At 41.0% G+C, this 12,628-nt stretch overlaps 4 protein-coding genes across 4 annotated transcripts; 1 reads left to right on the forward strand and 3 right to left on the reverse strand.

The window, feature by feature from the left end:
• Window positions 1-2,625: 2,625 nt before the first annotated feature.
• On the reverse strand, window positions 2,626-6,370 carry EAE97_003783 (uncharacterized protein). The gene is made up of 14 exons (XM_038874295.1): window positions 5,892-6,370; window positions 5,416-5,562; window positions 5,262-5,364; window positions 5,152-5,203; window positions 4,931-5,098; window positions 4,709-4,876; window positions 4,485-4,652; window positions 4,266-4,433; window positions 4,032-4,199; window positions 3,913-3,977; window positions 3,747-3,822; window positions 3,595-3,690; window positions 3,437-3,536; window positions 2,626-3,361 (listed from the first exon to the last, which is right to left on the reverse strand). The coding sequence occupies exons 1-14, from the start codon at window positions 6,054-6,056 to the stop codon at window positions 3,041-3,043; spliced, it is 1,965 nt and encodes a 654-aa protein (XP_038734904.1). The 5' UTR covers window positions 6,057-6,370; the 3' UTR covers window positions 2,626-3,040.
• A 1,316-nt stretch (window positions 6,371-7,686) lies between these two features.
• On the reverse strand, window positions 7,687-9,501 carry EAE97_003784 (uncharacterized protein; the record flags this gene model as incomplete). The annotated part of the gene is made up of 5 exons (XM_038874296.1): window positions 7,687-7,948; window positions 8,000-8,622; window positions 8,674-9,115; window positions 9,178-9,377; window positions 9,430-9,501. 5 exons carry the CDS (start codon window positions 9,499-9,501, stop codon window positions 7,687-7,689), a joined length of 1,599 nt encoding a protein of 532 aa, XP_038734905.1.
• Window positions 9,502-9,999: 498 nt separating this feature from the next.
• EAE97_003785 (uncharacterized protein) lies at window positions 10,000-10,706 on the forward strand (the record flags this gene model as incomplete). The annotated part of the gene is made up of 2 exons (XM_038874297.1): window positions 10,000-10,164; window positions 10,299-10,706. 2 exons carry the CDS (start codon window positions 10,000-10,002, stop codon window positions 10,704-10,706), a joined length of 573 nt encoding a protein of 190 aa, XP_038734906.1.
• Window positions 10,707-10,930: 224 nt separating this feature from the next.
• Window positions 10,931-12,234, reverse strand: EAE97_003786 (uncharacterized protein; the record flags this gene model as incomplete). Its single annotated transcript, XM_038874298.1, has 6 exons — window positions 10,931-10,960; window positions 11,043-11,117; window positions 11,186-11,215; window positions 11,350-11,468; window positions 11,676-11,743; window positions 12,119-12,234. 6 exons carry the CDS (start codon window positions 12,232-12,234, stop codon window positions 10,931-10,933), a joined length of 438 nt encoding a protein of 145 aa, XP_038734907.1.
• Between the last annotated feature and the right edge of the window lie 394 nt (window positions 12,235-12,628).

The following is a 12,628-nucleotide window of genomic DNA, read 5'->3' on the forward strand; positions in this document are numbered from 1 at the left end:
TTATTTACAGATCCTCCCTCACAAGAACGGTCGACCCACTTTGGCATTGACACTAATAATGGTTTGGTGGTTTGATGGTTTGATGGTTTGATAATCTGATACTGAGATCTTAACTTTGATACTTTGGACTTTGGACTTTGGACTTATACGAGGAGGTGATATACCTATTGGATCATCATATTTGAATCTTCCTATGACAACTACCTCCTCAGAGACTTGATATTTCTTGATCAATTATAATTTCTTCTCTCTCTATCAACTAAAGTAAGTAAACTGAAGGTAAAAACATCATTCATTCTCCATCTATCTATCTACCTATCTTATCTTAGTCCTGATACATACCAATACCTACCTTTTCAAATGCACATACTTATGAACTACTAGATACGATACTACCTACGACTCCCATCCCACAAGTTCTAGACCCAATATGATCCACACGTGCCACAATTACCCAGTGGGAAGAAATCTCATTAACCTTTTAAGCCTCAATGATCTATACTAGATGAGTCTATCAGGTATATCTATCTATCAATGCATGTTGTCTATTCCTTATTCTCGTGGATTGATTTGATTTTGTTAGATCTTGAGCATACAATAAGTTATTCTATCTACCTGCTAAGGTTAATCATGCTATGTTGACAGATCGATAGACTCTTCTATTCTTTGGTACTACTAGGTAAGTCGACAATGTTCTCTATTCCAATCCCATCCCATCCCATCCCGTCATTCTATAAATCAATCAATTACAAATCCTCACCACAGCCTTTCCATTTAATCCACCTTGGACTGTCCACCAGACACCATCCTCACCATATCATAGCATGTACTCTCATCTCAATATACCATACGACATACACATCAAATACCCAACGTGTCCCCTCGAAGGAAAAACAATATCATCAGTACACAGCGACATTCATACCTAATAGTACTACGTATGTAGAAGCCAAGTTTTTCATCTCATATCTACCAGCCCAACATTTCTTAACATCCACTCCAAATTGAATACCTATACGAAAAGAACCCAGAGTATCCAATAATACACACTACAATCCCATACCCAAAAGACTAGAATTTTCGGATTTTACCCGTACAATCCAGGAGTTCAGATGTCGAATTGGTTTTGGATATTGAATTACCTACCTAGTACCTAGTGATTACAATTCTGAGATTCGATTTAGACAAGTATCTAAGATGTATCCATCGCCATGATAATTCTATCGTGAAGAATTACATACCCACGTGGGAGTTTTCAATCAAATCTGGATCATCAAATCAAGCCCTCTGAGATATTGCTTTCATTCCGAGCATTCACGGAAAGAGCTTTTACATCTCGACAATCTTCCATCTGAGATCCTTTTTATGAGAATCTTAGGTTATTACAAGAATAACACTTCTTGAAAACAGTTTATGTCTCCATACATACCCACGCATCCTCCTCTCTTCGTCTTTTTGTGGATAGGTAGCTCTTAGAAATGGGATGAAAATGAAAATTGTAAGATGTAAGATGTAACATATATCACCGTTGTCAAACTCACCTTACAACTAACCTATCTAGAAATCAATGGATGTCAAGAAACTACCCAGCATATACATAGAGAATCTTGAAATATCTATTTATATATTTCATCTACCTATCTACCTAATCACAGGAGAAAAGGGGCGAGAAAGTAAATTGAACAATATCTCATTCAAGATTCAAGAATCAGTGTACCTGAAAATGATGAATAAAAACTTTAGGAATGAAGATGAGGTGAGGAGGTAAGGAGAGAAAGCAGAGTCATTCAATCTTCATTTCGCTTTATATTATTTCATGCTACTAGATTAGTAAAGTGGATTGTGTTATATGAGGATATAATATACGATATATATAATATAACATAATATCATTCATTATAATATCCATTCTATAGTTATCTATATCCATAACTTATCCATATCTTCAAATTCAAACTCAACCGAACTACACACAATACAAAATTCTATCTGTAGATTTTATTATATCTCTCCTCACTATCAACATCAGGTAAGATGGTAAGATATCGAAGTTATTTTTATACTTATATCTATATCTATATCTGTACTCGATTTGAACATTAATATTAATATAAAGGAATACTTGCTCTCTAAATATATATCTAGATATATATATATATATCCCTCCCGAGCCGAAATATTCAAATATTCAAATATTCAAAGGAATATAGAATCTCAAGAATACATGTATTTCTCCTCGTATAATCTTCCTAAAGAGAATGAGAAAACAATTAGAGAATCATTAGAGGGAAGATTTAGAGTCATGTATGTTAGTTTATGTTATTTGATTTAGATGATTTAGATACTGAGTACCGAGGTAGGTGGATAGTTTGAGATGTGGGATTAGATGTGGAAGTAGATGTGGAAGTAGATGTGGAAGTAGGTGTGGAAGTAGATGTGGAAGTAGATGGATATGTGTATCTACCTCCTACGTGCCCGACCTACTTACCTACCTCCTTACTTCCGAAAAGTAGATGAAAGATTTTGATTGATAGACTGCGATCTGGAGGATCCGTGGAAGGATTAGATATACGGTTACGAGTGTATCTTGGAAGGAATAGCACAAGATAGAATAACACAGGACAGGACGGGACAGAATAGAATAGAATTATAATATCTACAAATAAATTAAGAATTACCCCCTAAGATCCCTCTCATTCACCCCTCTCATCCATTCATTTTCCATCCGCTTTCCAAATAAAACTCATCAAGGAATGTTATCTTCTCAATATCCAATATCCAATCCTTAGCACATTGTATCGTGTCATATCGTCATGTTCTTCCTTCTTCCTTCTTGCATGCCATCCATATTACCCATATCCAGATGCAGATCCATAATGCTCCCCATTCTTTCCCTCTTATCATGCTGCGTACATGCATCCGCCCAGTGAAGAGAAGAAAAAGCAAAGAAAAGAAAACGAATATCGAAGCATCTTCTCTTCTTTTGTTTAAAAAAAAAAAGAGAGAGAAGAAAAATGCCACCCGTCACCCACTCATCCATCTACAAAAGTGCCAAAACCCCCATCACAAACCCCATCACCAATCCCGGTGCATTCATTCCCGCATTATTCGCCTCCACTGGCGCACTCGGGGCAATCGTAGCTACGCTCGTCGCCGCTACACTACTTACGCTAACGCTAGGCTGAACGAAATAGCTCGTTGTCTGGCCCCCAACGGTCAAAGTGCTGGGTTGGATGTAAGTTGATGTTTGTACGTGGGTTGTGTTTGCGTAGTAGGTTGTTCCGAGGGTGACGGTGCGGACGATGGATGGAACGGTGACGATGGCGATGGTTTCAATGGCGTGGCCGATTGTGGTTGGAATCTGGGGATAGGATTAGCGTGTGTTAGGAAGGGTGCGAGAAGAGAGTGGAAAGGGATGAGACAATTGGATGCTTACGTAAACGGTGGTTTCGCCAGTTGCGGCTGGGAGGGTAGATGTCAAGGTGTGAACTGCGGTCACTTGGACTACGTTTGTTTGAGTGGCGGTCAAAACGATGCTACGGAGATGTCAGACTCTAATGCTCGTTGGGATAGGAAGGGAATTTTTTAGCTTACGTTGAACCAGCACTGATGGTTGTATATACACTTTCGATGCATGTAGTCGTCTCGTAGACATCAGTAGTCTTGTATTCAGTAGCTTGAGTTGTGGTGCTGAAGCTTGTTAGTCTCGACTTAATATTTCGACTTTCGATGGATGATTAACTCACTATTGAACAATTGTTGTAGGAACCTGGACTTCAGTGACGATTGTGCTGGTAAATACTTTTGTGATCGGAACGCCAGCTAGAAGGTGACTATCAGTATTTATTTCTTTGAACTTTCAAGTCATTTGAAACATTGAATACGTGTGAAACTTGGGAATGAGATTCATACAGATTGTTTGGATTTCAGTGACTGGGCACAAGCTAGTAGATGTCTGATAGACGTAAGTTTCGATTCTTCATGCTAGGTTAGTCATATATCAAGCGGACAGCAGGGGCCCAAAAACTTACGTCTTAGTTCCTGCCGGTAAAGTAGTTTTTGAGTAGTCCGTAGTATATACATCAGTGACTATAAGGCTAGTTGATGTCTTTGTAACAGTATATTCGATTCCAGAAACGGTTTCGACTTCAGTTACAGGGCAAAGACTAGTGATAGTTTGAAGTACTCCAGTTGCAACACTATTTTGCTGATTAGTTTGCTGCTCTCGCCTCATATATATATATATTCAAGAGAGGAATGCTCACGTGGTAGTTTTCGCTGGGAGAGTAGTTGCTACTTCGACGGTGGTTCCGATGTTTGTGACAATGAATGAAGTAGTTGTATAGATAACAGTTACCAGGCTTCCCGAGACTGTTTTTGTCTCTGTGACTGGGCAGAGAGAAGTTATTGTAGAAATTACTCCAGTGACAGCGCTAAGAAGAAGTTAGCTTCCAAAGAGGAGAGAGTGAAATAGGCTTGCTTACGTTTTTGTTTTGTCGGGAGCAGTGGCTGTAACTTCAACATAGGTAGGAAGGATCGTTGTGTACAACGACGTAGATGTGTAAGTTACAGTCTCCTCTTTTCCTGAGATGGTAGTAGTTTCGGTGATAGGGCATAGGCTTGTAAGAGTTTGGACTACCCCGGTCTCAATCCTGTGAAAAACGTTAATCCAGGACTTGAAGCATAGAAATTTGAGAAGAATACATACGTCTTTGTGTTATCAGGAGCGGTAGCTGTAACTTGAACATGGGTAGGAAGAATCGTTGTATATAATGATGTCGATGTATAAGTTACGGTCTCTTCTTTTCCCGAAATAGTGGTAGTTTCGGTAATAGGACAAAGACTCGTAAGAGTTTGGACTACCCCGGTCTCAACACTATGAAAGCCATTAGTTGAAGGATATGGCGTAGAGATTAGGAAGAATTCATACGTCTTTGTATTGTCAGGAGCAGTAGCTGTAACTTCAATGTATGTAGGAACGTGAGTTGTATACAACGATGTTGAGGTGTAAGTGACTGTCTCTTCCTTTCCTGAAATGGTAGTTGTTTCAGTAATAGGACAGAGACTCGTAAGAGTTACAACCACTCCAGTCTCAACACTAGAAAGATATCAGTTTAAGAACAGCTTAGAGATTTAAGAAGGATTCCATACGTCTGTGTAGTGTCAGGCGCAGTGACAGTGTTAACGATCGTGGTGGGTACAGCTGGACTCAAATATCAGCAATGATTCGTCAACACCTGGGTAATCCTAAAAAGTCTTACCAGTTTCAACAACAGAAGTGGTGGTGTATGTCTTTGTGTAGGTATTTCCGGGAGCAGTGACGGTCTCCGTTACCGCGCAAGTGGTGGTATACGTAACGATGACCTAAAAATGAGTCAATCTCGATGATAAGTGAACATTATGAAATGATCTTACATCGGTGGTGGTGGTTGCCCATCCAGTTGGGCCAGGTACAGTGACAACTCCACCACAACCTCCAACACAACTAGTGACAACTACGGTTGATGTAGCAATACTTGTAACCCATTTCGTTGTTCCTTCTTCGGTGGTAGTTGAAGTGACCTATTAGAAATGAATAAGCTTTTGCCTTTGAACGTGACAGCATGTGATCATTATGGTATGGGATCTTCATCATCATTAAAATCTTTCTCGGATACGCTGAAAATCTCTCATCTAATGGAAAAGACAAATTTCCTTTCAAATGTGAGAAGGCTCTTGAACATTGTCACTCCTCACCCTTTGACAAGATGGTGTTCATCTGAAAGGTAGGAAGTAGAGATGACTTCATCCAATATTTCAGATGGGATCAAGCACTAAGAATCTTCATGATCATCCCACAATCTCATGCCATCCTAATGATACAACATCTCAACAAGATGAATCTTACTTACAGGACAGATAGTGGTTGAAGTATAAGTGGTCCAAGTAGTAGTATCAGTCTCAACAGGATACCCAGGAGGGCTCGAATAATCAGGAGGACTTGAATACCATCTTTCCTGAATCCCTTGAGCGAGAGTCGAAGTGGCTAAAGCCAATAAAGCGAGAGCTGCCTTCATGATTGCAATATGTAGCGATATGTTTTGAACTTGTACTGCGTCAAACTTGTATAACGATAGCACACTCTGTACTTTGCACCACAGAGAATAGGTATAACGACCGACTTAAGTACTTGAGAGAAAGAAAGGTCCGAAAGCAAATACTTCTGGTGAGGAGGTTGGAGGGATATAATATTTGGTAGAAGGTTGGGACAATCAGAAAATGAAAACAAACACAAATACATGCGGGAACAAGGGCACTATTATCTATGGAATGGCAAAGAAATCTTGATCCTACCTTGAAAAATATCTAGTCAATCTTCGTGCATCTTATAAGGCCGCATATGATTTCATGCTGGCGATGCAAATTTGGGCAAGTATCGGTATCTTTTCTGGTCTACTAAGACATAAAAAGGTCTCCTCTAACTGGCCAACCAGTATGATACGTAGCTTTGGGATACGAGTATAGTGCTGACCAACAATATTTTTCTCAATTCCGAGCCAAGCTTTGAAATGAGAACTCTAAGTATAGTAATACAAAAAACTCGTGTATATAAACATATGTCAATTCACTTGATCGCTAACTATTCGGAGGCTGCAGCCGTGGGGAAAAGGCTGGCATAAACATGGGTTCCTAGTCGCTTAATGCTGTGGAAGCAATATTATGATGCATGAAAGAGAAAGGAACACGAGCTTTTGCATGATAAACAGTATTCTTACATGGTGCCACCTCATGAATCACATTTCCGGGGGAAAGCGAGGCCTGGTGACAAAATTTGTTTTCTGTTGTCCGTTCTCGAGGCCTCTCGAAATCAAAAAACGTGGTGTGTCATTTTCTTGGGTAGCTTTTGTACCGATAAACCAGGTAACACAACAATTTTTGTACCTTTATTTAAATATTGGTGAGTGATTTTCCCCTGCATAGGAAGTATGTTGACTTCCGCTTTCGCGGCTAAATGATTCCTACGCAGGGTATCGAGCATGTCTTTTTATTACCAGAGCAAATCTCGAGATGCATATGAAAGACTTCTTGCTTCTTCGTATTTGACTGTAAGATGCATTAGGATCTACTAGCAAACGCGGGGAAGGTTGTCTGCTAGGATCCTGTATATGGATGGGCTGAAAATCTGTGTCATGCATAACAGAGGCGGGGTGAGGTCCAAGGTAAAAAAAATCAAGGATATGTTAGAATATGAATCAATTGCTGTGCTCCAAATGAGATACAAATTTTTTGCGTGGGAGATGCATCGATGATCCGATCAAGAATGCCTCGGAAAACAGATAATGAAAGCAGAGATGTGGCAGAAGGGTGACATTGTGCGATGATGGACTTCCGTTGGTAGCCTTTTCTCGGTATCTTTTCTCGCTCTCGCTTCACTGTTGACCTGTCACCCAGTCGTTGCTAGGTATAATTTGGGCTGTAAATAGGCCTCAATACCGTGACCGAACACGCCACCCAACAGCTCTGAGTCGTTAAATTTTCTTCCCGACATGTAAGCTGACAAAGTTCGCATGAGAAATCACCGAGTCGTGCAGACTCACCGAATTTCGGGACATAGTTCAGGTAATCTGATGTGGTAAAAATTTAGGTGGCTTAGGGTGGTATTGAGTCAAGCTATCTTTACCTTATTCGTAATTACTTACATCTCAACTAATCATCATCGTCGTCGGTGTCACTATCCCAACCTTCTTCATACGATTCCGCGATCTCGCCAAGAGAATTACTGAGCGCCTCTCGTTCATCCATGCCAATAGCTCTATTTACTATTTGCTGAAGGCTTTTGATCCGCAGGGCCACAGAAGTATCAGTCGAAAGAGATGTGCTGGTTGAGAGATTCTTGATGTTCTCATCTTCATGGTTGAAGATGCCAGGGAAACTATCGAGAAGTGGAAAGGATAATGGTGTATATGTCCTATAAGAATACAGTAAGAAAAGTGAAGATATAATAAAGAGGGCTACTCACTTTGAAAGCAATGGAAGACTGGCAGCAATTCTAAGAGCTCGTTCACGACCCTCATCATTTCTGTCGTTTTCCTCATCGTATTCCTCATTTCCTCTATAATTCTCAACTTGGCCAAATACATGAACCTTGCCGGACTTCCGAGGACCGCGAAATTGCTCTCCTGTTTCTGTGGGAAAGAAGCCTATATCAAAATTGGCAGTGTCATTTTCCACGGGCACATCCTCACCACGACTCGAAGTCCTTGCTGAAGTAACCCTCGTATCTGTGGCCTGCGAATGCCCGTTCGTTCCTGTATGAATGAGATCATTAATTACTGCCTCAGACTTTTGTTTAACTGACATGCGTAATTTCGCAATATTCTGGTTGCCATTGACATTCAATGTGCTTGCCAATTGGTCCAAAGTCTGCCTTGTACCGTTTTGAGGCTTTAATCTCGAAGGTAGTGTCATGCTTTCCATCGCGGAAGATAACAAGCCAGAAACTTCCCATGGAGAATTCGCGTCCAATTTGACGTAGTCTGGCAAACGTGTCGATGGTAGGGTAATTGGAATGAAAAGGGACGTTTGTGGAATGATTTCCGATATTGACTTCGCCGTGTTCGACAACTTCAAGAACCGTTTTTCCTGTCAAAATCAGTACTGATATAAACTCCACCTCAGCTCACCACAACTTACTCGGGGTATTCCCTTGATATTATCTTCCAAACCCCAGAACCATATCGTGGTCTTACCATATTCATCTCTCAAGCGATCCATATATCGAGCAGCAAAACCACCCCAAGCATCGTCAATGCCTCCCATTATCTGTATGCCTTGCATATGATCAGCTTCCTCGGCGAAAGGTCGAAGATCACGATCCAACAAATCATGCTCTTTGTCTAAGGAACTGAATAATTCTTCACCAGCATCCCAATTTTCGAATGGCATCAAAGATGAATTCAATTCATATTCATTGAGTTGAGCTATTGACCTTGGATGATAATAGACACGATTGAAGTCTGACCAATATCGCACCGATTCTGAGGTGAGCTTTGGTGGTTCGAGACCTTCTTCCAAACTTTGTTGATATGGACTCTGCTGGATGGCCGTTTGCCGTTGAACTACAGCTGGACCATTCCTGAAATGAAGTTATAGTCAGCAAAATTCTCGACTCCCTAACGATACATTTGGACTTCTTACCATAATCCATCAGTAATAACTGGTTCATCTATTTGATACAAAGCATTAATCTTTCTTAAAGAACCAAACCCCCCTTTCAGATCATATATCAAAGTTCTTGGAGTGAAGGTTTCAGTACCATCAGCTCCAATACCAGGTCTGAAATGAACATCATGATCAATGAGAGATTCTTGATCTGCCGAATACGTAAAGTATGATTCCTATTAACGGGTCAAAATACGCTGATAAGTCTGGAAAAAGATGTAGTGTTACCTGAGTGTTCCAGAAATGGGTAGCAAGGTAATTACTCTTTTGTCCCAACTGAAGGGTAATGACTTCATGCATATTCTACTATTTCCACGGTTTTCCCCCGAAAAGGTATCCAGTGCTCTGAGTATTGACAGCTGTCAAAGTTGTCACAGCCTCTTGTGGCGATGGAAATGGTATGCTTTGATTATCGCTCAGCACTCGCATGAAAGATAAAGTTTAATGCATAATCAGCTTACCTAGTGTATATGAATGTCAAACTTCGGGACTGTCAGATCAACATACAATGAAGGTATCTACCTAGGTATCCGGTGATGTTCGAAAGAAGGAGGAATTTGGAAAATCTTCCCAAGATCAAATTGTTTGATACTGATACATTACTAACCTTACAAGGCAGGACGACAGGGATTACGATAAGATAAGAGACCCATGCACAAGAAAGCTACCCCACGTCACGAAGCTTTTTCCCCTCTATGAAATCATCGATATGATCCTGTCGCTTCCCTTTCTCCGATTGTTCGAGAACGTCAATATCAACAGCTACATCAACAGTCACATATACATATTAATATCAAAATGACCTTCCAACAAGAAGTCAATTCATGGGTTTCTCCATCTCCAATCGACGTCCAATCACCTCCAGAAATCAATTCCAAAGCACCTTCATCATCCAAACTTCCACTCCCAAATTCTAATGGAAACCCTACTATTATCACATTCCTCAGACATTGCGGCTGCCCGGTAAGTTTCTAGTTTTGTTTTCTCACATATACACTGCTTCAGGCATCTTACTCTCCATGTATCCCTCAAGATAATTCCCCTCTTCTGAAATCAATTCCACAATTCAACCCATAGCTAACCCCTCCCCTCTCCAGTTCGCAGAAAAGACCTTCCTCACTCTCCGCAATCTCGCTGTCTCCCACCCAAATATCAACATAATAGCTATCTCCCATTCCACATCATCTTCGACTGAGACCTGGCTCGACTCGCTCGGCGGCGCCGGTCCCGTCCAAGTAATTGTTGATTCTGATCGCGAAATCTACGGACAATGGGGATTAGGCACTAGTTCCGCCTGGCACGTACTGAATCCCTGGAGTATGTTTTCCGTCTTTAAGCTTGGGCGCGAAGAGAAAATATGGAATAGACCTACGGAGAGTGGAAATCGATGGCAGACGAGTGGGAGTTGGGTTGTGGATAAGGAGGGGATTGTGAAGGGAGGGGCAGTGGCGAAGAGTGCGGATGATATTATGAATTTTGAGGAGGCCATTAAGTTGATTGAGTGATGGAGAGAATATGTGTCAATAATATCATGGTTGACGAAATAAGAAACAACGACGATAGTTACTTGGATTTGGTAATTGGTAATGCTTGTAAGATATGTTTGGCAAAACTAGAAGCTCGGAATAAAACTTAGATTGATTCCGTCCAACCATAGTTAAGTCTTATATCAATCTACATAAACCCCCTTACTTATCCGAAATTCCCATCCATCTTCGAATTTTCAATCTTATTTAGCATTCTGTACAGCAGCCGAATCCTACCACATATTCGTCAGCCATCAATCCCCTTCTCTCTTTACTTCTTCAATCTGCATCAATGACAACTATAAATGCACTCACCAAATAAACTTGATAAAATCCCAATTTCCACTTTCCGCCCTCCTGAACCATCTTGGCCCGTCCGGCCCATTCAACCTATTCCACATATGAGTATACGTCCGCACGATATCATCCATAGCTATAAGATAAGTTTTGAGACTTACATCGGCCTTTCTTCCATCTTTCAATCCATACTATATCATCAAAGTATTAGCATCGCAACGCACACATCTTCGGTAATTTGCCCTCCCAACCACCCACTCACTCCCTTCACTCCAATGCAGACTCCCTGAAACAGTAAAACATAAAGTAGACAGGAAGAACTCACAGCCACAACTCCAAACAACATAACCTCCGTGGATCCCTTTCCAAAAGGAAAGATTTTGTGCGCCGTATGCAAACGACTAGCTACCTTTTCCCACATGCCCTTTCTGAAAGCGAGAATTTCTAGGGGTTGATGTTAGCCTTTTCCTTTCTTTATCAAGCCTCGAAGTCCTATCCCCTTTCCCCTTTCTACTCGCCCAACCTCATTTCGTGCAAGAAAGCACTTTTTGCCCAATCCTCCAAATCTCGTGAGCCCCCAGACTCCTCTCCTATCATCTTTCCACCATCCACACCAAAGAATGCAAAACAAAAACGAAAGTCAAAACTCACCCTCCCTCCCCTGAACCCTCTTAATGCCCATGACTACCTCCGCATCTTCAGCAAATTGATTTGCATACCTATCGACGCATCCACATATTAGTTTTATCCTTTTGGCCCACCACTCCATCAACTTAAAACCCGTCCATCTGCATCTCTAGGATTCTCCATCACTCAAATTCTCGCTTTCCGTCCAGTCCCCCAATACTAGGATATCAACCTCATTCCTTTCCACCCTCAAAGTTCCATTCACATCCTTCCTACATCATAACGCTATCAAACCTTCAAGCCTCTGAAACCCGAAGTTTTCGAGCCCCTCTTTCACCCACTCCTTCTACCCAGCTCCTTCTCAAGAGGAAAGAGAAACATCTGTTCGCTCCTCGCCACTCCCATCCCTAACCCAGCTCCTCTCCAAAACTCTCTGAACAAAAGAACCAAAGAAAAGCTCAACTCACTCCTCATGTTTTTCCTCCGTATCACTCAACTTATAAAATGCCTCAAAAAACTCTCTAATCCCCTCATCCACTTCAACCCCTTGTGGATATTCCGATTTGTATGAATGTTGCGACATGTTTGCTAACTACTGATGATGAGATGATGATGAATTAATGAGATGCCTTGAAAACAATGTATAGTGTGTGATGAGAAAGTAACAAACATATATTCTGCAGATGCTGTCAAGGTGGGATGCTTCGGGGAGCTATGCTTGAAATGTGGGGTGCTTTACGGGCCCGAGTAGATCTCATCTCATCATAAACATTCGACGGCACAGACATGCAAGCTAAATGTTGAATCACTTTAAATATTGATAGGCACAATTTAGAGTTTATAATGTACTGATTCAACCATATACTACATTCCATTTAATGAGAAGGCTATTCCATTCATCAAACCCCCAGAAAGCCCCCCGTTGCACTATCGTATCATTCTCCGTATTTTGATCAAAGCAAGCAAGCAACTAATGT

This window comes from Botrytis byssoidea (assembly GCF_014898295.1).
Source record: "Botrytis byssoidea strain MUCL 94 chromosome Unknown BBYS_006, whole genome shotgun sequence".
Taxonomy (NCBI): domain Eukaryota; kingdom Fungi; phylum Ascomycota; class Leotiomycetes; order Helotiales; family Sclerotiniaceae; genus Botrytis; species Botrytis byssoidea.

Coding starts and splice junctions, on each gene's coding strand:
- EAE97_003783 (XM_038874295.1), bottom strand. CDS start 6,056: ATGAAGGCAGCTCTCGCTTTATTGGCTTTAGCCACTTCGACTCTCGCT. Junction 3,978..4,031: donor TTACCGGCAGGAACTAAGAC/GTAAGTTTTTGG, acceptor CCTAGCATGAAG/AATCGAAACTTACGTCTATC. Junction 3,823..3,912: donor CACTGAAATCCAAACAATCT/GTATGAATCTCA, acceptor GTCACCTTCTAG/CTGGCGTTCCGATCACAAAA.